This window comes from Balaenoptera ricei, chromosome 3 (genome assembly GCF_028023285.1).
Source record: "Balaenoptera ricei isolate mBalRic1 chromosome 3, mBalRic1.hap2, whole genome shotgun sequence".
Lineage (NCBI taxonomy): Eukaryota > Metazoa > Chordata > Mammalia > Artiodactyla > Balaenopteridae > Balaenoptera > Balaenoptera ricei.
Window position 1 is genome coordinate 158024144 of NC_082641.1, and position 24291 is coordinate 158048434.

The window sequence follows — 24291 nt, forward strand, 5'->3', positions numbered from 1 at the left end:
GAAAAATAAAGGAAAACTTGAATTGGATATGTGTGGCTTATTCAAGTAGTAACTGATCAGCTACATCTTGGTGAACTTAATTTGTCACAATCGTTTGGTATTTTATTAACTCTCTTCCCCTTCTTCCCCTGACTCTCATGAGAATGGATTATGAGTATCTTAAAACATACTAAGTCGTCTTCCATCCCTGTTACTCTAACTACAAAAGCACACTTTCCTTATCCAACATAACTTACTGTCTTTTAGAGTAGCTGTGGTTTTAATTCTCTACAGAATTCAAACCAGCAAGAGAAACATTTTCAAGGAGCCACCACATTGTAGAGCTTTAGAAAGAAGACTTTAGAATTAAGGGCAAATATATCATTTTATGGCTAAAGCACCTGAGGCGTAAAGTAGGAAGGTAACCATCGAGGTCAAGGAAAGGGGTTGAAGATCAGGTTTCAGGCTGAGAAAGAGTCTACAGGGACTCAATCTGAGCAGTTCAAAAACTGAAAGGAGACCACGAATGTTCTGGGAAGGCTGGCATCTGGCCTCAAGTGTGGGATTTCAGACAGGGAGTGGGCCCGGGGGGAACTGAGCTTCTGCAGTAGGCAGAGAAGTCCACCTCATCTCCAGAAAGTGCCACTGACATCAGGGAGTTGAGGGGAAAGAGCAATGAATTCCAGTCCACCTGAGAAAGCAGGCCAATCTGATTAACTCTGAATTTAGGCTTATTTCAGATACTTCTTGAGAAAGAACTTGGACAAGCGCAAGTCCCGAGCAGCCTCTTTAAATCCATGCCCGGTATTTTCTGGTGAAGCTGCTTAAACCCTCCAAGTGACTCCAGTGTTTTAATTTCTCTCTCTATTTAATTCCGACAGTTCTATGATTGATTATTTAGTGGGCAAATAAGTAGGGTCACAAGAGAGTGTGAATGTATTTTACAGGATGAGGATGGGCGGAGTGGAGCAGTCTGGAATAGGACACCAATAAAAAGGGATCTGGGTAAATAAGAACGTCTATTAGAAAGGGAGAGGAATTCGCAAGGAAATTAGTGCCTGACACCAGGACATGGACATATGGTGAAGTTTGCGTGAGAGAAAGCAAGTATTAGAATTTGTCTTGCGAGCAACTATAAACACTTCCTGGAACAATCTAGGGTAGAAGGAAAAGGAAAGGAAGGTGGAAACAAAGGAGAAAGACAGCTAATGATGCTGGAGTCTCTCGCTGGGATTTGTGGTATCGCTTTTTGAAACTAAGTACAGAAAGTCAGAACTTGACTGATTGTTTCTTGAGCACGGTTTGTTTTCATTTTTGTTTTTTTCTTGCTGTCCCATCAGTTATTCCAGCCAGTGCTATGTCATTTTCAGTTTCAGTAAGCATGCCTGTCTTGTTTCCATTCGCATTATTCATGCAAATGTTGATTGAACTGATGACCCCGAGTTATCAAGGAAATATTAGATACACCAGTGGATACATTTCTTAATTTTAGAAAAAAATTACCGAGTGAAGGTTAAAATAACTCCTCTTAAATTTGTCATTTTAAAAAAACTTCTCCTAACATACAATACCTCATTGCCTAATAATGCCAGATAAATGAAGAATTCCTATGTATTCATGAATGCAGGCGAGTCTGTCTATTTTTTGGCAGGTATGACCGTTACCGAGGGTAACGGCCTAGTTTGCTGGCCGTGTCCTGTCTCCTAGAAAGTGGTAGTTTCTGTTGTCTTTCAGTTGGTCCATTGGATATCAGAGGTGAATTTATAAAACTATACTTCCCTTTACACTTACTTTGTTTTGTTTTGTTTTACTTGAAGTATAGTTGATTGACAATGTTGTGTTTCAGGTGTACAGCCAAGTGATTCAGATATATGTATTTCTTTTTCAGATCCTTTTCCATTATAGGTTATTACAAGGTATTGAATATAGTTGCCTGCGCTATACAGTAGGACCTCGTAGTTTTATCTATTTTATATATAGTATACACTTACTCTGTGTGATCCAGGCTGGTCAGACCACATGATTCCTTTCACTTCTGATATAATTTTTCAGGTCCAACCTCAAATCTTTGATAAGAAGTTATTTTAAAATAAGTTTATTAGCATGTGTGTGCTCTAAATCCAACAGTAGTTATTAGAGATATGGTTTTGCACTAGGTATTCCTCTCTTTTTTGTTCTTGGCCAACCAATTGAAAATTAGCTTTTATTTTCTGGTTGGTTTGCTAGATGTTTATGACTATAATAAAAGTCTTAAATTTTGTCTCATATCTTAAAACACAATCTGAATTAGCAATGGATATTGTGCTCTACATAGGGGCTGTGATATAAGTATAGTTTCCAACTTCAAAAACATATCACCTAGAAGGGAACACACACAGACACATATGCAGCAATTATGGCAACTGCATTTGTTTACGAAGTGAAATAGTACTGAGATGGATAAAGTGCTAGCAAGCCTTGAACAGCCAAATCAGCTTCAAAAATAGATGTGCAGTTCTTTAAAAATATTTTTAACATTTTTCCAGCTACATGTAGAATATAACTTAGCATAAAAACGGTATGGGTTTTATTTTAAGTAATTCAGCATTTTGACATCCTCATAATGAAATTAAATCCAGGAGGAGGTTTCTCTCCATGATCTCTTGAAATGGTCCTTGATCATCCACAATATTTCCCATCATCACAAAGGTGGTACCAAGGGCAGGAAACTCCAACATTATTAAAGTTTCATAAAGCAAAGTCAATTTTAAGAATAGAATGACCCCAAACTGATAAAGGTCTTGACAGATAATTTCAAGGGAAGCATAAATTATTTTCTGTTTGTCAGAGGGCAAAAATATTTAGGCTGAGTTAATGAATGGTAGAGTTTTTGAGTGGAGAGTGTCCTTAAAATATTATGTAGATCTGTACTGTCAACAGATGCTAGCCACGTGGCATTATTTATATTTAAACAAATTTAAAAATAAGATTAAAAATTCAGTTCCTCAGTTGCATTTGCCATATTTCAAAGATGTTTATTAGCTCCACGTAGCTATTGAGTACTGCATTGCACGGTACAGATATAGAATATTTTCATTATCACTGAAAATTCTATTGGGCAATACTAAAATTATACCCAGATATTCACAGAGAAGGCAACCAAGTCTCAAGGAAATAATATAACTTCCCCAAGGTCACACAGCTATGTTTTGAAAGAAAAACAAAATGACACAAAGGAAATAGTAACAGAGGCATTAAAGAAACCCAGTATGTTTCTGGAGCAGTCAAAGTAGGGTTTAAAAGTGCATACTTAACTGTTAGCAGGGTTGAAGCTCTTGATGGTTGGTAAGATCTACCTGCCTGAATTTGGACATGAGCATTTTATGCAATGAATGAAAAGCAAAAAATCATTTCAGCGAATGGCTGCCAGCTCCATAGTTTTAGCCACTGCTGTGCTTCCAGATTATGTTTATCACTTTCATGTACAGGGCACCACTGTGAAATGTGATGGTTTATCTGACCCCAGAGAAATCAAGAAATCTTGTGGGGGTTATGGCTATATTTGAAAAGGTTGATTTTTCAATGCATCATGCAGACTGGCCCTATTTTAAAAGGGATTCCTGCCATCAAATAATCAAACTGGAAACTCTCTTCTCACCTTGCAAAACTCAAAGATACTCCCTGCATTTTTATTATTTCGTTGAAATCCAAATATTATTTTTCCATTCTCTAACTTGTTTTCCTCACAGTGTGATCAACTATTGCCAAGGAAGGAAGGGTTAGATGTATCAATCAAAGTTTGCTAAAGGCCCCCTAGGTAACTGAACCCTCAGGAGAAACAATCGTCATGTCTTCTGTTTCTGTTGTTTCAATATCTTCGTAAAGAGTCATTTCAATATGTTTGGTTCTGTAGCAGAGGTTCTGTGAAGTGCTTCTGTTCCTCAGAGGTCCAGAAAGCCTGCGAGTCTGTGGGTAAAGGTGGGTAAGGAGAGAGAGGGAAGGAGGCTAGAGAGAGGCTCAGTGCTGAGATAAGGACAGTGTTCTAAAGCCTCCTGGGGGTGAGGCTGGGGTGCACAAACACCCACGACTAATCCAGACAGAAACTGAATAATCAAGGGGACGAGCACTGTGAAGTCATGTGGTCACCTCTCCCTCTAGAAATACACATTGCCCTCAGTAAGCCTCCTCCCGCCCCAGAAGAGCATTAGGAAGGTCTGGAGAGGGGGAGTATTGGCAGAAATGGAAAAAGCAGGTTGAAGGAATTAGCCTGGAGCAGAGAGACCAAGAAACGCAAGCCAGCAGATGGAAGGCAGACTTTTCATGGAAGTCTCCAAGCCCAAGTCAAGTTCTGGGACCACCAAGAACAAGTCAAAGAGTGCTCATTTAACCCCTCTGGGCCCCCACGCGCGTGGAGGAAGACTGGACAGAGAGGGAGAAGGGGCCATTGAAGGTACAGTATTTACTATGGGATTTAACTCCTGAAAGGCCTCCCAGTAGCTTCAGATCTGCTCAAGAATCCTTCATGTCCTGCTGGTTCGCAGTGAGTGGCTCACAGCTTCAAGGCCTCCTCTGCCAGATGGAGAACTATTTCAAGCATCCTGCCTCTATTTTGTACTGTAGCAATGCAGACAGGAAACCTGACCCCATTTTCAGGTTCTAAAGAGCAATTCTAAGTACCTGAAAGACTGAGGAACATGGTGGCTTTTATTTAAGATGTGGAGAGAGCGAGCACATACCTGGACTTGGGCCTGCAGCAGCACCAAGGGTTCCCTTTATTTTCTCTCCCGTCTCTGTTTCTCCTTTTCCCTCCGCTGGATTAGCCACGGGGACTCCAAGTTCTTCATTCTGCGGTCCTGGTACCAAGATTCTCCTGGGAATTATAAAGTTATTCACCTTCTACATCGAGCACTTCTTATTTTTTCCCCAGCAACGTAAGTCATCCTTAAGAGGAGTCAGGGTGCTAGCTCTTAAAATATACTTTAGTCATCCCTTTGTACATTAAATGCTCTTTCTTGGAGACTGCTCCTGACATGGTGTTCACCGTGCTCTCAGCTGGCCCCCTGAAGTTCTGCCCTGCCTTCCCCACCAGGTACAGTTCAGGAGCTGCCTACCTCAGGGTGATAGGTTATCTTTTACATTTAGAGAATATAATTTGAATACATAAACTTCTCTGTGACCACAGCTTTATTTGCGACCCACAGGTTTTGTTATGGCATATTTTCATTATCATTCAATTAATAAAATTCTAATTCCCATTGCAACTTTATCTTTGACCTACATAATGATCAGAAGTATGTTTTTAATATCCAACTCTTTGGTAAAATATTGGTTATATATTTTTTAATTTCTTGCTTATTCGGAGTCTTGTTTTATAACCAGCATATAGTCAGTTTTATAAATGTGCCATGTGCACCTAAAAATTTCTGCGTAATATATATATTCCATCATTGTTGGTGCAGGGTTTTATGTAAATTTAGGCCAGAGTTTTTAATGATGGTATTCAGATCTTCTATCATCTGCTGATTTGTTGTTGTGGTTCTATGTTACTGATCTAGGTAATTTAGATTTTTCTATTTCGACTTAGTTTTTTGGAATTTCCCTTCATATACTGCATTGAAGTTTAGATATATAATATATTCCTTGTAAAGTAACAGTGGGTTTTATTATCCTGCCTTATCGCCAGTGATAATTTTGGCTTTCAAATCTGTGTTAACATTAAAACATCTTCAATTGTATTTATTGTTGTTATGACATAATTTTTGAATCCTTTACAGTCTGACTCTTGTCTCTTGTAAGTGGCATAGAATTAGGTTTTTTGTTTGTTCCAATAATCCTTGTCCTTTGAGTATTTACAGTTAATGTATTTTCTTATAGACCGTTTACTCCTTGTTTACTATTTGTCCCACCTTGTTATGTTCCTTTTGCTCTTCTTTCTTCCTTTTAGATTTCTTCAAATTCCATTTTCCCTTGTATTAGCTTGTTATTTTTACATAAGTAGCAGTTACACATGTACCATGACTTATTAGCTTTTTTACTGCTTCTCAAGCAATGCTGAGATCTTAAATTTCTTTGACTACTTTTTTCCTCTTCCATTTGTTTTTAATGCATTCTAATTTTTGATATATTTTATTATTACTCTTTTGTGCAGTTAGATTTTATTTAGGTTTATCCACTTATTTATCCTTTCTGTTATACATAATTCTTTATAAAGTCCTTATTTTCATCTGTGATAACCTTCCTTCTGCCTGCGGGTCTCCATTTATAATTTAATTCAGTCGGTTCTGATGAGAACGTATTTTCTAAATTTTGTCTGCAAATTTCCTTATTTCATCTTTCCTTCCAAACAACATTTTCTCTGCGTCTAGAATTCCCAATGGGCAGCTCTTTTCTTTAGCACTTAAAAATGTTATTCCATTATTTTCTAGTATCCAATCAGTTTCGTTGAGAAGTAAGCTGTACTCTTAATCCTGCTGTTCCTTTGAAAGGAATCTCTCTCTTTTTCCTGGGGCTGCTTTTAAGATGTCATGTTTTTCTTTGTTATTCATGAATTGTACGGTGGTGATCTTAGGTGTGGTTTTCTCTGTATTTATTCTTGTTGCATTTTTTTTAGTGCTTATTGAATGTATGGCTCCATATATTCTTTTTAGTTTTAGAGAACTCTCAGCTGTTATTTCTGAACTATTGTTTTCATCCCAATCTCTCTCTCCTTTTTTCTTTGGACTCCAGTTTACACATATGATAAAAATGTTTCCTGTGGCCCATATGTCTCAAATGCGCTTTTGTGTACTTTTTATTCTTTTCGTTTCCCATGCTTTAGTCTTAATATTTTTACTACTCTATCTTCCAGTTCACTTACCTCTCTTTACCTGTGTCCAATCCACTACCGAGTTTTAAATTTCGTATAATTTTTATTTCTATCAGTTCAACTTCAATCAGTTTCTACTTTCTGGTTGTCAAGTTAAATTCTCCACCTTGTCATCTATTTTCTTGAACTTGATAACATTTACCAAAATATGTATGAACTTTTAATGTTTAGGTCATCTATGACTGTGATTCTGTTTTGTTTTTTATTCATTTAATTCTCCTTTTCTTGGTAGTCTTGGTGGTTCTTCAGTGAATGAATACCAGACTTGGGATATGACAAGTTGTAGAGAATCTGAATGACATTACAGTTGCCCTTTGAACAACCTGGGTTTGAACTGCACAGATCCACTTATACATGGATTTTTTTTCCCATAAGTAATACAGTACTACATGATCTGTGGTTGGTTGAATCCTCAGATTCAGAACCACAGATAAGAAGGGCCGACCATAAAGTTATATGTGGATTTTTGACTGCACAGGGAGTCAGCGTCTCTAACCCCTACATTGTTCAAGGGGTCAACTGTATTTTCTTGAGGAGAGAATTTCCTATTCTTAGGTAGGGAGCAGAGGGGACCATCACCTCAGTCACTGGACCAACTTCATACTCATTTTCCTTCTTTATCAGGTTCAATGTAGACGTTGCATCAACCTTCCTAACACACAGACACACACACCCACACACACACACACACATATGTAGAGACTTCCAATGTCCTAGTTCATATCATTAGTTTTCCATTGGGCCAGAAATCTTTCATAGGTTCTGAACCCCCGTTTTGTCTCTTCAGCATTATGAGCCAACTAAGTCTTTGCTTTGACTTCAGTTAGCTTTTGTTTGACTTCTTAGCATCTTGCCTTGTCTATTTATACATGGAAAATACTGCAAGGGAACACTGTTGCTGAATCCAGCTCAGTTCTCTGAATCTTTACTCTCTCTGTGATTTTGGTCCTTAAAATTCTAGCTGCCTTGTTATTTCTCAATTCCAACTCTGGTTTCCTTAGTCCTATGACATTGTCCTAAGATCTACTGGCTTTTCTACCTCTTAGGAGTCACATTTGGTTTCTCAGACTTTTGCTCTTCATCGGTAGTTTCTAAATGACTGGGCTAGAAAAGCACGTGCAGAATATTGTTCTCACTTCAGTGAGTTTCTTTCTCTATTTTACTCTTCTGGGTCATGGCTACCTCAGTAGCTTTCTAACGCTCACAGTCAAATGTCGCTTATGATTTCTCTGGCCTTTCTAGTATGTTTTCCTAAGGTAAACTGATATAGTTGGAAACAGAAGTTCGTACCCACCATTTAAAAAATTCTGTTTTGTCTTTCTATGAATTCTCTCCTTGTCCCATCTTCCGTCACTTTTTCCCACCAAAAATTCCCATTCTCACAGATAGATTATTTTAAGATTAAAAATTATTATTAAGGGCTTCCCTGGTGGCGCAGTGGTTGAGAATCTGCCTGCCAATGCAGGGGACACGGGTTCGAGCCCTGGTCTGGGAAGATCCCACATGCCACGGAGCAACTAGGCCCGTGAGCCACAACTACTGAGCCTGTGCGTCTGGAGCCTGTGCTCCGCAACAAGAGAGGCCGCGACAGTGAGAGGCCCGCGCACCGCGATGAAGAGTGGTCCCCACTTGCCGCAACTAGAGAAAACCCTCGCACAGAAACGAAGACCCAACACAGCCCAAAATAAATAAATAAATAAATAAAAATTAAAAAAAAAATTATTATTAAGCTAATATGTTAATTTTGAAAGGAATTAATTTTGCTTTGAACAAGAACACAGATTGGTGAATGGAATATGGAAGATGCCTTAAGACCTTTTTCATCTCTAAGAGTAGTATCCAACCATCGGTACCATAATAAGTTTGTCAACTGTGGAAGAAAGCAGTCTTTATAACATCAACATTATTCAATAATCTCAAAAACTGCTTCACTTTCCTGCTCATGCCACCAATTTCCAAATGTTCAATGGGAGCAGAGAATCATGGGATGGGACATGGAGAAATGGCCTGTCACAGTAACTATAATCATTGGAAGAATGAAATTATAAATAAAGACGGTTTTCTATGAATATATTTGAAATGTTTGTTCCTAAAGAACTTGTAGAATAAGACTCAGAAGTTTACACAGAAACACCTCTTGATAAGTATGAAACTCAGTAAAATTTATCTCCTAATAGTTTTTTCTTTTGTGTTATGTGATTGTCAGAGTGACACAAAACTATTTTTATCTGGACTTCACAGATCTTCTTATTTTTACTATGGGACCAGTGACCCTACATGTTTGAAAAGTGGCAAAATAGTTAAAATTGGAACATTTCCCCCAGATCCAGGGCATATGACTTACATTTCTGTAGAAGGCAATATTATATTTCTGTCTAGTTCTGGGGTAAACATTTTCATACCTGCCAATCCAATTTGACTAATGTATTGTTTTTACAGTGCATTAGTGGAAATTAAATGGTAAATTCAGTCAAACAGCCATTTCATACATCAGAAAGGAAAATCAGTCAACACAACTGTCTGACCGAAATGAATGAAGAAAACAATTCAAGGCAAACAACTGTCCCAGGAGACTTGTATAAATACAGTAGTGGTGTCATGTGCAGAATTAATCTTTCCTCACCCTTAACTGGAGAACACTCTGCCAGCCAATTCAGTCACTCAAATGATACTGAATTATAATATTCCAGTTTCATTTACTCTCAGTTACTGGTGACTGCCCTACCTTCTCCTCCTTCATCTGTCCATCAGTGGAGAATGTCAGAGCAGGAGAATAGTAATATTGGCATATTGTAATGTACTGTCTTGAATTCCGCAGCTTCAAAATTCTTAGGCTAACTCAATGATCTTAAAAGAGTCTGGTGCAGAAAGGATATGTGAATTAAATGGCAGACCACCGGCTGACCCTTCCAGCACTAACATCCCTTATTCCTGGTTCTAATATATCACAGAATACTCAAGAGGAAGTTTTTGAGTGGTCAGCAGAAATATGGCTCCAAAGCAGGCACATGGAAAAGAAATGTTGTCATCTGTGATCCACTTTAAAGTTGACTTGTCTTTTACTCATAAACCAGATTCAGTGTGAATTCTCTTCTGCTGAATGTTAGAGAATCTGTTGGAGGAGTGTGGCCAATTCTTTTGAATTTTTTTACTCTCTAACATTTTTTTTAGACATCTTTATTGGAGTATAATTGCTTTACAATGGTGACTTGGTTTCTGCTTTATAACAAAGTGAATCAGCTATACATATACATATATCCCCATATCTCCTCCCTCTTGCATCTCCCTCCCACCCTCCCTACCCCACCCCTCTGGGTGGTCACAAAGCACCGAGCTGATCTCCCTGTGCTATGTGGCTGCTTCCCACTAGTATATGTATGTCCAAGCCACTCTGTCACTTCATCCTAGCTTACCCTTCCACCTCCCCATCTCCTCAAGTCCATTCTCTACGTCTGCATCTTTATTCCTGTCCTGCCCCTAGGTTCTTCAGAACAATTTTTTTTTTTTTTTTTAGGTTCCATATGTATGTGTTAGCATATGGTATTTGTTTTTCTCTTCCTGACTTACTTCACTCTGTATGACAGACTCTAGGTCCATCCACCTCACTGCAAGTAACTCAATTTCTTTTTATGGCTGAGGAATATTCCATTGTATATATGTGCCACATCTTCTTTATCATTCATCTGTTGATGGACACTTAGGTTGCTTCCATGTCCTGGCGATTGTAAATAGTGCTGCAATGAACATGGTGGTACATGTCTCTTTTCGAATTATGGTTTTTTTAGGGTATATGCCCAGTAGTGGGATTGCTGGGTCGTACGGTAGTTCTATTTTTCGTTTTTTAAGGAACCTCCATACTGTACTCCATAGTGGCTGTATCAGTGTACATTCCCACCAACAGTGCAAGAGAGTTCCCTTTTCTCCACACCCACTCCAGCATTTATTGTTTATAGATTTTTTGATGATGGCCATTCTGACTGGTCACACAAAGATCTCTGGCATGGTGGTCATCATCTAGCTAATCCTAACATGCAGACATTTATGAGAATAAAGTCAGGTCTTTGCCAGAGTGGGTTGCTTATTTGGGCAACTGGGTCAAATCAAGAAGGGCAAATGTAGGCTGCCAGAGTAAATAAGGAGAGGAAAAACAAAAAGAACGAGACATTATCATTCATCAGTGATTTTCCCCCCAATATTCTTAGCCTCCACCTATCTCCATCTTACTGGTAACACAGGAACTAGACTGAACAATCAGGTAAAAGGTCTCTACAGAAACTGAGTTAATATAGAAAATAAAAAAATAAAACATAAAATTGTAAATTTTCTTCCTAGGGATAATTGAGATGATAGTTCAGTAATAACGTAAGATCAGGTGAAGTCTAAAGAAATTTTAGAAAACCTGGATAAAGTAAGAAAACATCTGTTCGCCGGCATCCGAATGTTCGCGAGACACCGAGACATGTGGGCCAAGTTCTGGAGAGAAGGGAAACACAGACGCAAGCTTGACATTTGGTGCAGCTTTTCTCCTCGGGGCATTTGCTGATTCAACTCATACAGCCTAGGAACTGAAAAGCCAAGGAGTTCAACAGACTCTAACCACAGAAGCCAAACGGCAAGAGCTCAAGCTAAAAGCAACAACTAATGGAATGACAGGCTACACGTATCCTTAGTCTCACAGGGCTGGCGGAACCATTACATTTAAAGCCTAACAAATACAAGGGTAGTTGGGAATAGGGAGAATCCAAACTTTCACATGGTAATCCCAAAGGGCAACACCCGTAGAGGAAGGACAAGACAGAAATAGAGCAACCTTCACACAGACTGAAAAACAGCTTTGAAGGAGCTCAAACTGAGAATGGACTAAGGTTTCCAGTCCCTATAGGAACTGTCTGCCATGGGCAAAAGGAAATCTTTTCAAGAGAACGATAACAGCATCCAGAATGTGGAGGTATCTTAATAGTTTCCTAAAATAAGTTAAGCTCAATTTTAATATAAAAAATAATTGGACATACCAGGAAAAAGACTAAATGATTAAAAGCTCAAAAAAAAAAAAAAAAAAAAAAGGACAATGTAAATAGACACAGGAGGACAAGAGTTAGTAGGCGGTTAAAAAACAAAACAAAACAACTATGATTAAACAAAGAAAAGAGACACATGGCAAATAAGCATATGAAAAGATGCTACACATTCCATGTCATCAGGGAATTTTCAATTAGAACAACAGTGAGATACCACTACACACCTATTCAAATGGCTAAAATCCAAATACTGAAATCCCAAAGTTGTTGACGATGCAGAACAACTGGAATTCTCATTTGTTGCTAGCAGGATACTTGGCAGTTTCTTACAGAACTAAACATACTTTTACCATACAGTGATCTAGTAATCATGCTCTTTGGTATTTACCCATAGGAACTGAAAAGTTATGTCCGCATAAAAACCTGCACATGGATGTTTATAACAGTTTCTTTCATAATTGCCAAAACTTGAAATCAACCAAGGTGTTTTTCAATAGGCGAATGGATAAACAAACTATGGTATATCCGTACAAAGGAGTAGCATTCAGTGCTAAAAAGAAAAGGCTATGAAGCCACGAAAAGACATGGAAGAAGCTTAAATGCATATTGCTAAGTGAAAAAAAGCCAGTCTGCAAAGGCTTACGTGCATATTATATGATTGCTGTATGAAATTTAGGAAAAGGCAAAAGTGTGGAGACAGTCAAAAGATCAGTGGTTGCCAGAGGTTGTGGGGAGGGAGAAAAGGATGGGTGAAGCCCGGAATTTTAAAGGCAGAGAAACTCCTGTGTATGGTTCTGTAATGGTGGATACAGGTTATTGCACGTTTGTCAAAAATCATAAAATGTACAAAACAAAGAGTGAGGTCTAAAGTAAAGCATGGACATTAGTTAGTAATAATGTATCAATATTGGTTCATTAACTATAACAAATGTATTACGCTAATGTAAGATGTTAATAATAGGGGAAACTAGGGTGAGAGGTAAGGAAGTATGAGAACTCTGTCCTTTGTGCTTAATTTTTCTGTAAACCAGAAACTGCTCTGAAATAGTCTGTTAATTTAAAAAACAAATCTAGACCTGCATACAAAACTTGCACGTAAACCCAACCACAGCAGCATTATTCATACGAGCCCCAAAGTGGAAGTAACCCAAATGGCCATTTACTGTGAATGGATAAATGAAACATAGTAATATCCACACCATGGACTATTATTCAGCCATAAAAAGAAATCAAGTACTGATACATGCTACAACATGCATGAACTTTGAAAACATGCTAAGTAATCGTATGATTCCATTTGTATGCAATGTCCAGTCTAGACAAATCTGTAGAGACAAAGGATATTAGTGGCTGCCTAGGGTTTGGAGATATGGGGGAGTGAGTGACTTATAATAGATTCTTTTTCTTTCGGGGGGTGGATGAAAGTTCTAAAATTGATGGTGGTGGCAGATGCATAAGACATTAAATTGTACACTTTAAATAATATGGAAAGTAAATTATATATCAATGAAACTATTATTTAAAATTATGATTAATGTATTAAAAAAAGGACAACATATACAATTTAAGCAGAAAGTATTTGTGAAATGCAACCAAAAGAAACTTCTAGAATTAAAAAAGCTGAAATTAAGCACTCAGAAGATCGGTTGAACAGTACCTTAGTCAAACAAAAGAAAGGATTACAAATGTCAGTTAAAAAATAACTACACTAAAATTTGGAGGGAAAATGATGGAAAACAGAGAAATAAGTACTTAGGACATATAGAGTATATATAAAACACTGTGTCTAGCCAACCCCAAGTCACACAGCCTAGGGAGGAGACACACAGCCTACCTGAATCACAAGGACTCCTCCAAAGGAAAAATGAGGTTCTGATGCCGGAAGTGGAAGGAATGAATTACAAAGAAAAAGAACAATGGTAAACTATAATCTAGATATACATTGGTAAATACATAGGTTCCCTGGGGTTGTGATCTGGTACAAACAATAAAAAAAAAAAAAAGATAAGACTCATAGTAGAGGCTGCTAGATTCTGCTGAGGAAAATGTCCAGGGAGGGAAGAGTTGATTTATTTCCTTGTTTTTTGAGAGTCCACATATAAGTGACATCATGCACTATTTGTCTTTGTCTTATTTCACTTAGCATAGTGTCCTCCAGTTTTATCCATGTTGACTTAAATGACAGGATTTTCTTCTTTTTTAAGGTTGAATAATATTCCATTGTATATATATACCGTATTTCCTTTATCCATTAATCTACTATGGACACTTCGGTTGTTTCCATACCTTGGCTCTTGTGAATAATGCTACAGTGAATGTGGGAGTACAGATATCTCTTCAAAAATGATGATGTTTCCTTTGGATATATACTCAGAAGTGGGAGGGAGGAAGAACTTACGACACAAATCGACCATGTGTAAAAGATGTAGGAATGAAAAACTCTGAACACCTAGGAAGAGTGTAGAGTATTTGGCAAGGTCACTGTTCAAGGTCATACATAGTTTAAAATTATGACATTTCAGTGAGCCTGTGTGCATGAAGGCTTGCTTATATTTCGGGATTTGAATACAGTGCAAAGAAGTGCTGCTAAATTTTCGATCAACATCAAAAAAAGGGTGGAAATGTTTTTTTCTTTTATTATGAAACTGGAGGAAAGGCAAGCCTAGAATTCTAGGCCCACTAGAATTTTCCCTGATGATAGTGGTAATTTAGGAGAAGAAGAAGGATCCAAGGCCATAGAACAATTCTGAAAGCAAAATAAGGCTGCTGAGTCTTCACCCAGTGTATGAGATTAAGTTCTAATGGCATATGATGAAGTGGGCGTGACACAGCTGGCAGAGCTGGTTGAGTTGCTGAAAATGGCTCTTGAAGCTACAGGCATTGGACAGTAGACGTAGAAAAAGAACAAGGTAAATCCAAAAGAGTGGAAGGACAAAATTAATCAAGAGAAAAGTCAAAAATAGAGAAGAAAAGCAGTAAACTTGGCAAATAAAACCAAAAGCTTGTTCTTTAGAAAGACCAATAAAATAAGCAATATTTGGCAAATATGTTCGAGATGGGACTAGCTATAACACAGAGAGAATTTTTTTTTTTTTAATTACGAAAGAATACTATGGTAGCTTTATACCAACACATTTGAAAATCTGGACAAAATGGCTGATTACTGATTAGTTATATGTAGCCATTATTTACTTCCTGTTTTGAGTAGAGAATACAAGTAGCTTTAGGAAATTAGAAAATATAATCAAAGATATACACCTTAGAAAGACATCAGTTATTTTCCAATGTATTAAAAAATTAGAAGAGTCCTAATACAAAAATCAGATATGGAAAATTTACCCAAAAAGTAACTAGAAGCACATTTCTTTGAAGATCTTAAGTTCTAAGTAATATTAGCAAATAGATTCCAGCAACATATTTTTAAAAAGTCATTATGATCAAGAGGGATTTATCACCATAAAGCAGATTTTTTCAAGTAGTATAAAGCTGGAATGAGGAAAGAAATGTCCATATCCAATATCAAAACACACTCCAAATTTCAGTAGTTTAAAAGAATCTAATACGCTGTAACAGTACATCAGTAGATTATTCAAGCAGAATAGGAACCCATGTATATGTGAGAAATAAAATATAGGGTAAATAAAGTACAGGCTGTCTTCACTGTGGAGCTATAAAAATGATCACAGAAGCTGAACTGTGCAAAGTTGATCTCAGTGACTGATGGGGAAAATATTATTGTTCTATGACCTTAAAATCTTTCTGACAAAAACACTAGAAACTTTCTTGTTTGTTATAAAGTTATAGATAGACTTAAAAAAATTAGTAAATCTTGTATTTAGTTAATACAGTGCAACCTAAAACATTAGAAGTACTGAAAATTGACATGTTTTATTCCATTGTAAAAAACTTATGAGACTTATAGTTTTGAGTCCAGCAAGGAGGGAGCTTGGAAGTTGCCACTCTGTCCTAACAGGTAAATATCTGGACACACTGAAAAATCAACAATTCTTCTTAGATTCATTAGAGAAGTGAGGTCACAGGAAAAATCACCGTGCCCAAAACTGGAGAGGCAGATGGCAGATACAGAGAGTAACAACTTACCGGAACAGAAACCCAAGAGCAGAAATCTCTGTGGAAGGAAAGCAATGGTGAGGTAGGAAAACCTGAACTATATTTGAAGGATTGCTGGAGGCTTGTGTGGAAAAGTCTGTGAGGTAAAAACTCCAGGGAAGCCCCTATCCTTTTGCGACTTTTGTCTCTTGAGCTCTACCAGGTTGTGACTACCAGGTGAAGGTCAAAGGAAAATCCCCTTGGAATTCTGGCAGGGGGAGGGTGAAAGGAGCAATTTTGAAATACACCAGAGCATTCTGCTGTTCTTCATAAGGCCTGCCCTCAGGAGAAACGGTTTTACCAGAGGCCTAACCTATGGGGTTTTGTCAGAGCCTAACTGACCTGGGGGAAGGGAAATATCCTACCGTGACCCCTGCCGGCCACTGGGTTTCACCTAAGGTGAGGGAAAATACTGAGAGGCACTTGTGACATTCATAGCTGAGGAGCACATGCTCATTATAAGACTGAGACCTAATCATAAGACTATGCAATGCTTCTATAACACCACATCTCTAAAGGACTATGTACTGCAGTGAATTTCACCAGTGCATCGTGTCTGGATTTTCAAGGAAGAGAAAAGTGAATCATATAAAATGCCTGATTAAACCGAGAAATGGCAGAAAAAGAGTGGAATGTAAAAAAGGAACAAAGAACACTGGCAATAAATATGAAACAGTAACAAATATGGTAGGTATTAATCCAATGATATCAATAATCATTTTAAATACCAATGGTATAAATACACCAGTTAAAAGACAGAGATGGTCACAGAGGATCGATAAACAAGATCCAAATATAAGAAATCTACTTTAAATATGAAGGCACATATAGCTTAAAAGTAAAGGGTTGGGGAAAGCTACATCATGCTAACTAATTAAAAGAAAGTGTGAGAAGCTGTATCAATCTCAGACAAAGCAGAGTTAAGAGCAAAGAAAATTATCAGACACAGAGGGACATTCCATAATGATAAAGGGGTCAATTCTCCAAGAAGACATAACAATTCTTCATGTTTATGTGCCTAACAACAAAGCATCAAAATTCGTGAGACAACAACTGATAGAACTGCAAGGAGAAAGAGATAAATCCACTATCATAGCTGGAGATTTCTACACCGCTTTATCATAAATGGACAAATCCATCAGGGAGAAAATCAGTACAGACATAGCTGAATTCAGCAACACCATCGACCAAATGGATACAATAAACATCTACAGACTACTTCAACAACAGCAGAATACACATTGTCTCAAGCTCACATGAAGTACACACGAAGACAAACCACATTCTAGGCCATAAAACACACTCTAACAAATTTAAAATGTCAGAAATCATATAAAGTCTGTTCTCAGACTGCAGCGAGGTCAAACTGGAAGTCAAGAAGAAAAACAAAGCTGGAAAATTCCAAAATACTTGAAGGTTAAACGGTTCAATTCTAAGCAATACATGGACCTTGCTGTCTGTATGTGAACTGAATAACATGCACAGTGACCAATCACCTACAGACTTTGAAAGAAGGGACCTGATTGTTCACTGACCATGATACACATCTGTTATATCCCGGGTGATTTGTGGAGTTAAGAACTAGCTGTGAAGTTTGTACTTTATGCCCTTCCTCACAGTTAATATGGCAGTAACTGAAATTTGATGGTTTTGTTGTGGTCCTGGGATTATTTAACTAAATCATGGTAACTGAAATTCATGCATGGGCAAACTGTTCAGAGCGAGGACTGCATGTGTAGCATACATTGGGTAACATTCCATTGCAAGAAACAAATACCTAGAAGACTGTAAGATAGGATGAGAAATCATACTCTTGTTATGAGGAAGTCTGTCCCTAAGCAGAACATGAAACTGAGATATCATAAAGAAAAAGGCGAGTTGATTTGACTTGATAAAAATTAAAGAATTCTGCACAGCAAAAGGCAACCCAAACATAAAGATAACTGACAAACTGGGAAACCAAATATAAATATTTGACCATGGATTTGGCCAACAATTCCTTTTCTTCACAATAGTATGAGGAGGGAAAATCTCAGTGAGTCAAACCTCATGAATCAATAGATGAGAGGTTAGACTAAAGTTCTCATATGGTGTGGATTTAATTTTATGGAATGCAACTTACCTTCCAACAGAAAATGTGAGTATTACCAGTCTTATGAAGATCCTTGCCAATGCAAGTAGAGAAACCTTGAGTAACTGTGTGATAGATGCATCTCTTTCCTGTTCTATAAGAGGAGGAGAACAATGAACAGAATGTCTATTTCTCCAGGGCAGAATTCCAATATTGCCTCTGTACCACTGAGCCTTGTAAAACATCGAAGCGGACAGTCTTTAGCAAATCACTCTTAAAGAGTCAAGAGGGAAAGAAATGGAAAGGCTAATGAACTTGCCAATGACCTATGTAGCCCTGACTGCTGAAAACAGCGATGATGGGAAATATGTGATGCCACGTATGTGAAACTTGAAGAGCACAGAGATTCAAATGGAGTAGAGTAGGGAAGAATGCCTCTGATAACCCACCCAAGTTGAATTATTTATAGTCTCAACTGGGAAATGTTGATTAAGAAATGAGAGGAAACAGGCAAGAGCGGCCCCTGAAATTGTGCCTAAATACCTCCAATATTCCTAAGGAATCCCGCAGACAACTGTGTCAGAGCGGAGCTGACAAAGGGAGTATAATAAGCGCAGAGGTCATGGCCTTGTCAGCCAGCATACGGAGAGCATTACTGATCCTCAGCAAATCATTACTGATCCTCAGGAAAATGTACTGTGACTGGGTCCAAAACCTGACTGGAATTTTCCATAGATGTGTGATATTGGAGATGGGTTTGCAGGTGCACTTGCCAAATCACCTTTGCAAAGCACAGTAGGCCACAGCCAGAGGAGCAAAGGCTGCTCTGCTCTTTCTCAAGCAGAAAAGGATTTTAGAAGTGCCCACTTCTGTCCCACAAAGGATGGGGATAGCAGATTACGAATTAGTGATTAGCACAGTATCTGTGATCCCTCGGCTAATTTCCGTCTTGAAGCTGGGATATAAAGACTCAGGTGTTGGGTGATGAGCCACAAGCCGTCTGAACAGGTGCTTAATCAGGACTGGACAGGATGAATTCAGGCCTGGGCATCTGGCATCTGGTTCCAGCCCTTTTCCTGGCAGTTAACCTTTAGACATGTCCCTGACACCTTTGCATCTGTAGCTTTTCGTTGTTGTTGTCAGGTTGTTTAAATGTGTAAAATGGTGATAACACTACTTGGTGGCATATTCTATTTTAAAAAACCTTCCATTACTCCACGCACATCAAACAGTAAATGCGTTCTCTTAGTAAACCTGCATAACAATTTTCTGAACTCTTGTGCTCTGGGCAAGACTTATGAATACAGCAGGCAAATAAAGTGAAAGGTGAGACAGTACATAGTGTTGTATTCAATTGGGTCTTGATACCCAAGTGTGACTCTTCACCAAGGATTATGCAGTAGTTCAGGACACAGATTAAAGTTGTTTAGAGTGTGTCCTAAAGTCTCACTGGCAGAATTTAAATCTCTACTCTGGAAATTGTAGACCTGAGACAAATTGCTTCCCTCAACTTCATTTCCTGCATCTGAGAAAGATAATAGTATCTACCTTGTAGTAGACTGAATAATACCATTGCCCCCAAATGTCCACATTCTAATCCCCAGAACCTGTGAATGTCACCTTAAATGGCAGAAGGGACTTTGCCAGTGGGATGAAAGTAAGGGTTTTGAGATGGGGAGATTCTCCTGGACTACCTGGATGGACCCAAATGTAACCACTGGTATTCTCATAAGAGAGAGGCAGAGGAAGTTTTTACTCCAAAGAGAATGTGATGATGAAGTTGGGGTTGGATTGATGTGGCCAGAAGTCAAGGAATGCTGGCAAGGAAACAGATTCTCCCTTGGAGCCTCTAGAAGGAGGATGGACGGCCTTGTCAACTCCTCGTTCCAGCCCAGGGAAACTGGTTTTGGACCTCTCTCTTCCAGAACCATAAGAAAATAAGTGTGTTTTGTTTTAAGCAAGCACATTTGTAGTAATTTGTTACAGCAGCCCTAGGAAACTAATGCGTACCTCATAGGAACTATTTCTCCAATTAAAATGTGTGCCTGGAAACACACTTGGTGGCATGTCTGACACATGGTAGGTACGCTACTGTAGGTCGTTCTCGGAAACTGAAGCCTTGGTTTTGAGGGATCATCAACACCAGTACAGTGGTTGCCATGTTTCTCCTTGTTCATCCTGGTGACAAACCTGGTAGAGAGAGCTCCATCCTTTCCCACAGGATGCCCACCCCAGTACTTAGAGGGAAGAGGCTATGTCTCACTTAAGGCACCTTCCTCTTTTCCTTTCTACTTTTTTTTTCATTCATCTTCATCCAACTGGCCTTTCTAAATTTTAAAGAAAACAAGACCATTTCTCGATGGATTCAGATACTACCCCAAGTTAATATTCCAACCAAGTTCTTGTTCTTCCGGGTCTCATCACCAGAAATTTCTGAGCCTAAATCCTCTCTAGTTTTTAGGATCACCCATTTTCTCATTTCTCCCTTCTCTAGTTCAGAGTCTTGTCAGTTTAGTCCTTTCCCTAACCACAACTTATAATAAGGTGACACAGCAAAGTGATGAAAGTCTAGACGGTCTGGTTTTAGTCCTGGGTTTTTGCCACCTACTTACTGTGTGGCATTAGGCAAGCTATTCAACCTCTCTGGGCCTCAGTTTCCCCAAAAAAAGGTGAATATTACGTACCTACAGGGTTGCCATTATGAGGATTCAGCGAGTTAATATTTGCTAAGCACTTAGAATAGTACTTGTTGTAGTCTAAGCACAACAGTTGTGCTTGTTAATAACAGTAATTGCAATTCCAAGCGTAAAACTTACTCAGCTTTCTGTCATAACTTTGAAAGGTTGGTCTATCTTTTGGCCGGCGTTTCAGGTGACTGAGTCGAGGCACGGGCTGAGGCATTGCTACCACTGGGTGGTGTGTTCCCAGAACTTGGAGCAGCGGTGTGAAATGGGTAGTAGTTCTACTTGGAGACGGGGCAGACTGGACAATGACGGCCCGGGAAGGAGGTGTGGTGTCCATAGCTTCGGGGTCAGAGGTGCCGCCTGCCGAATGACCAATGGCAGCCGAAGCCGTAAATGGGGGGCTGGGGAAAACAGGGGCAGAATGGACAATGACAGCCCGGGAAGGAGGTGTGGTGTCCATAGCTTCGGGGTCAGAGGTGCCGCCTGCCGAATGACCAATGGCAGCCGAAGCTGTAAATGGGGGGCTGGGGAAAACAGGGGCAGAATGGACAGTGACGGCCCGGGAAGGAGGTGTGGTGTCCATAGCTTCGGGGTCAGAGGTGCCGCCTGCTGAATGACCAATGGCAGCCGAAGCCGTAAATGGGGGGCTGGGGAAAACAGGGGCAGAATGGACAGTGACGGCCCGGGAAGGAGGTGTGGTGTCCATAGCTTCGGGGTCAGAGGTGCCGCCTGCTGAATGACCAATGGCAGCCGAAGCTGTAAATGGGGGGCCGGGGAAAACAGGGGCAGAATGGACAATGCCGGCCTGGGAAGGAGGTGTGGTGTCCATAGCTTCCATATCAGAGCTGCTGCCTGCCTGATCTGAGAAAAGAGAGTGAAAGTGGGAGAGCTTCTCCCTAGCTTCTAACTCTTCTCGAGGTCTAGCACGCACTGGACAGCTCAGCCTGGTGCTGTGACATTCCATTGTACGTGTCATAGAGCAAGGGCAGGCGGGGGCGGGGGTGGGGCGGGGGCCACAGGAAAGCCCAGCCCGTGGAGAAACCCGGCCCAAGGACAAAGAGCCCGAACTCTTCTGGGACTTCTCGCTGTGGGTGGCAGGTGTTTGGCACCGGATGGGCCACCGTGCGGAGACTGTTGGGGACTCTGGAAGCCTTCTCCTCCAGAGCTCACCCTGCCTGGGCACCAGCTCTGCAGGTGTTGCGTTTAATGTTGTCCCAGAGGTCTGTTAGGCTGTCTTCATTTCTTTTCATTCTTTTTTCTTTAGTCTGTTCCGCAGCAGTGAATTCCACCGTTCTGTCTTCCAGGTCACTTATCCGTTCTTCTGCCTCCGTTATTCTGCTATTGATTCCTTCTAGTGTAGTTTTCATTTCAGTTATTGTATTGGTCATCTCTGTTTGTTTGTTCTTTAATTCTTCTAGGTCTTTGTTAATCATTTCTTGCATCTTCTCAATCTTTGCCTCCATTCTTATTCCGAGGTCCTGGATCATCTTCACTATCATTATTCTGAATTCTTTTTCTGGAAGGCTGCCTATCTCCACTTCATTGAGTTGTTTTTCTGGGGTTTTATCTTGTTCCTTCATCTGGTATGTAGCCCTCTGCCTTTTCATCTTGTCTGTCTTTCTGTAAATGTGGTTTTTGGTCCACAGGCTGCAGGACTGTAGTTTTCCTTGCTTCTGCTGTCTGCCCTCTGGTGGTTGAGGCTATCTAAGAGGCTTGATGGGAGGCTCTGATGGTGGGTAGAGCTGACTGTTGCTGTGGTGGTCAGAGCTCAGTAAAACTTTAATCCACTTGACTGCTGATGGGTGGGGCTGGGTTCCCTCCCTGTTGGTTGTTTTGCCTGAGGCAACCCAACACTGGAGCCTACCTGGGCTCTTTGGTGGGGCTAATGGCAGACTCTGGGAGGGCTCACGCCAAAGAGTACTTCCCAGAACCTCCGCTGCCAGTGTCCTTGTCCCCACGGTGAAACAGAGCCAGCCCCCGCCTCTGCAGGAGACCCTCCAACACTAGCAGGTAGGTCTGGTTCAGCCTCCCCCAGGGTCACTGCTCCTTCCCCCGGGGACCCGATGTGCACACTATTCCGTGTGCGCCCTCCAAGAGTGGGGTCTCTGTTTCCCCCAGTCCTGTCAAAGTCCTGCAATCAATTCCCACTAGGCTTCAAAGTCTGATTCTCTAGGAATTCCTCCTCCCGTTGCCGGACCCCCAGGTTGGGAAGCCTGACGTGGGGCTCAGAACCTCCACTCCAGTGGGTGGACTTCTGTGGTATAAGTGTTCGCCAGTCTGTGAGTCACCCACCCAGCAGTTATGGGATTTGATTTTACTGTGATTGCGCCCCCTCCTACCGTCTCATTGTGGCTTCTCCTTTGTCTTCGGATGTGGGGTATCTTTTTTGGTGAGTTTCAGTGTCTTCCTGTCGATGATTGTCCAGCAGCCAGTTGTGATTCTGGTGCTCTCGAAGAGGGAGTGAGAGCACGTCCTTCTACTCTGCCATCTTGGTTAATCTTCCCTATAACAGCCAGAATGTCTCTGGATGAAAACAGAATAAAATTAAAGCAATATTTTTCACCTCCTCATTCCTCTAGTGGCTTCCTTTCATCTTCGTTTCTCTCTCAGTCCAAACCTGGTCAGTCTGATTCTCGCTTTCTGACCACTCTCACTATCTTTTGAAGCACAGAACCGTGAATCCACTCTTCCGATAAATCTAAGATTCATGACATCTTCTGCACTCATAACTGAATTTCTAGACATCTCATTCCTGGGATACGTTCCATCATTCCAGTTGCTTATAGGAATTCAAGACAACGTTAGTATACAATGTTCTGTTACATATCTTTGTTTTAGGACAAGCATACTGACCTTGAGGTGAGACTGAAGGAAACAACAAATCCAGGAAGAAAGTGTGAAAGAGAACGTTAGAAAAAACTTAGTGAGGGCGATATTCAGAAATAATATTATTCACAGACATAGACAAAATATAAAGCACAGGATTAGAGAAGGGAAAGGAGTCACACAGATTCTGCACTGGCAACAAAAATTAGTCATTTCAGATTTTCAACAAGTGTATTTTCATATTAGATTACACCACTGTACCTTAATGTAAGTTTCTAAAAGAACAAATTTTGTCTAAAATTTACCATTTCCTAGGGCAGGAAAAAAAGTAGTTTCTTAAACACAAAGGAAAAGAAAAGAAGGCTAGCTGCTCCCCTTCTCGTTTAAGTAGCTAACTGTGATCCTACAACGTCAGTCAGCTTAGTTCTAGACACACCCATCTTAGAACTGACAACTCCTTTACCCACCCCAGTCCATGTCTTAGACCCAAGTCATCCAGGAGCAAAAGTAGAAAAACACTGACAGCTTCAGTTATTCTGTAGAAAACAGAACTCTAATTCATTTGGAAAATTTTGAAATAATTTTCTCAAATGTGAAAATAATGTTTCCTTAATTACACCCATTATTTCTCATTCCAAATCTATCAAATCCACCCCCAAAGGCGCAATCTCAAAGCAATAATGAAGACTATATGGCTCTATAAACATCAATTCATTTCCAATACTGCTCAGCAGAAAGAGATGCAAAGTAGCCATGATT

The 24291-nt window shown here is 39.8% G+C and overlaps 1 protein-coding gene across 1 annotated transcript in view; it reads right to left on the minus strand.

The window, feature by feature from the left end:
• Nucleotides 1–2530: 2530 nt before the first annotated feature.
• LOC132362763 (ELKS/Rab6-interacting/CAST family member 1-like) overlaps nucleotides 2531–24291 on the minus strand; it is a 128126-nt gene continuing 106365 nt past the window's right edge. Inside the window, 2 exon segments of the mRNA XM_059917737.1 lie at nucleotides 2531–3924; nucleotides 4695–4828. Coding sequence (XP_059773720.1) covers nucleotides 3851–3924; nucleotides 4695–4828 — 208 coding nt within the window. The 3' untranslated portion in view covers nucleotides 2531–3850.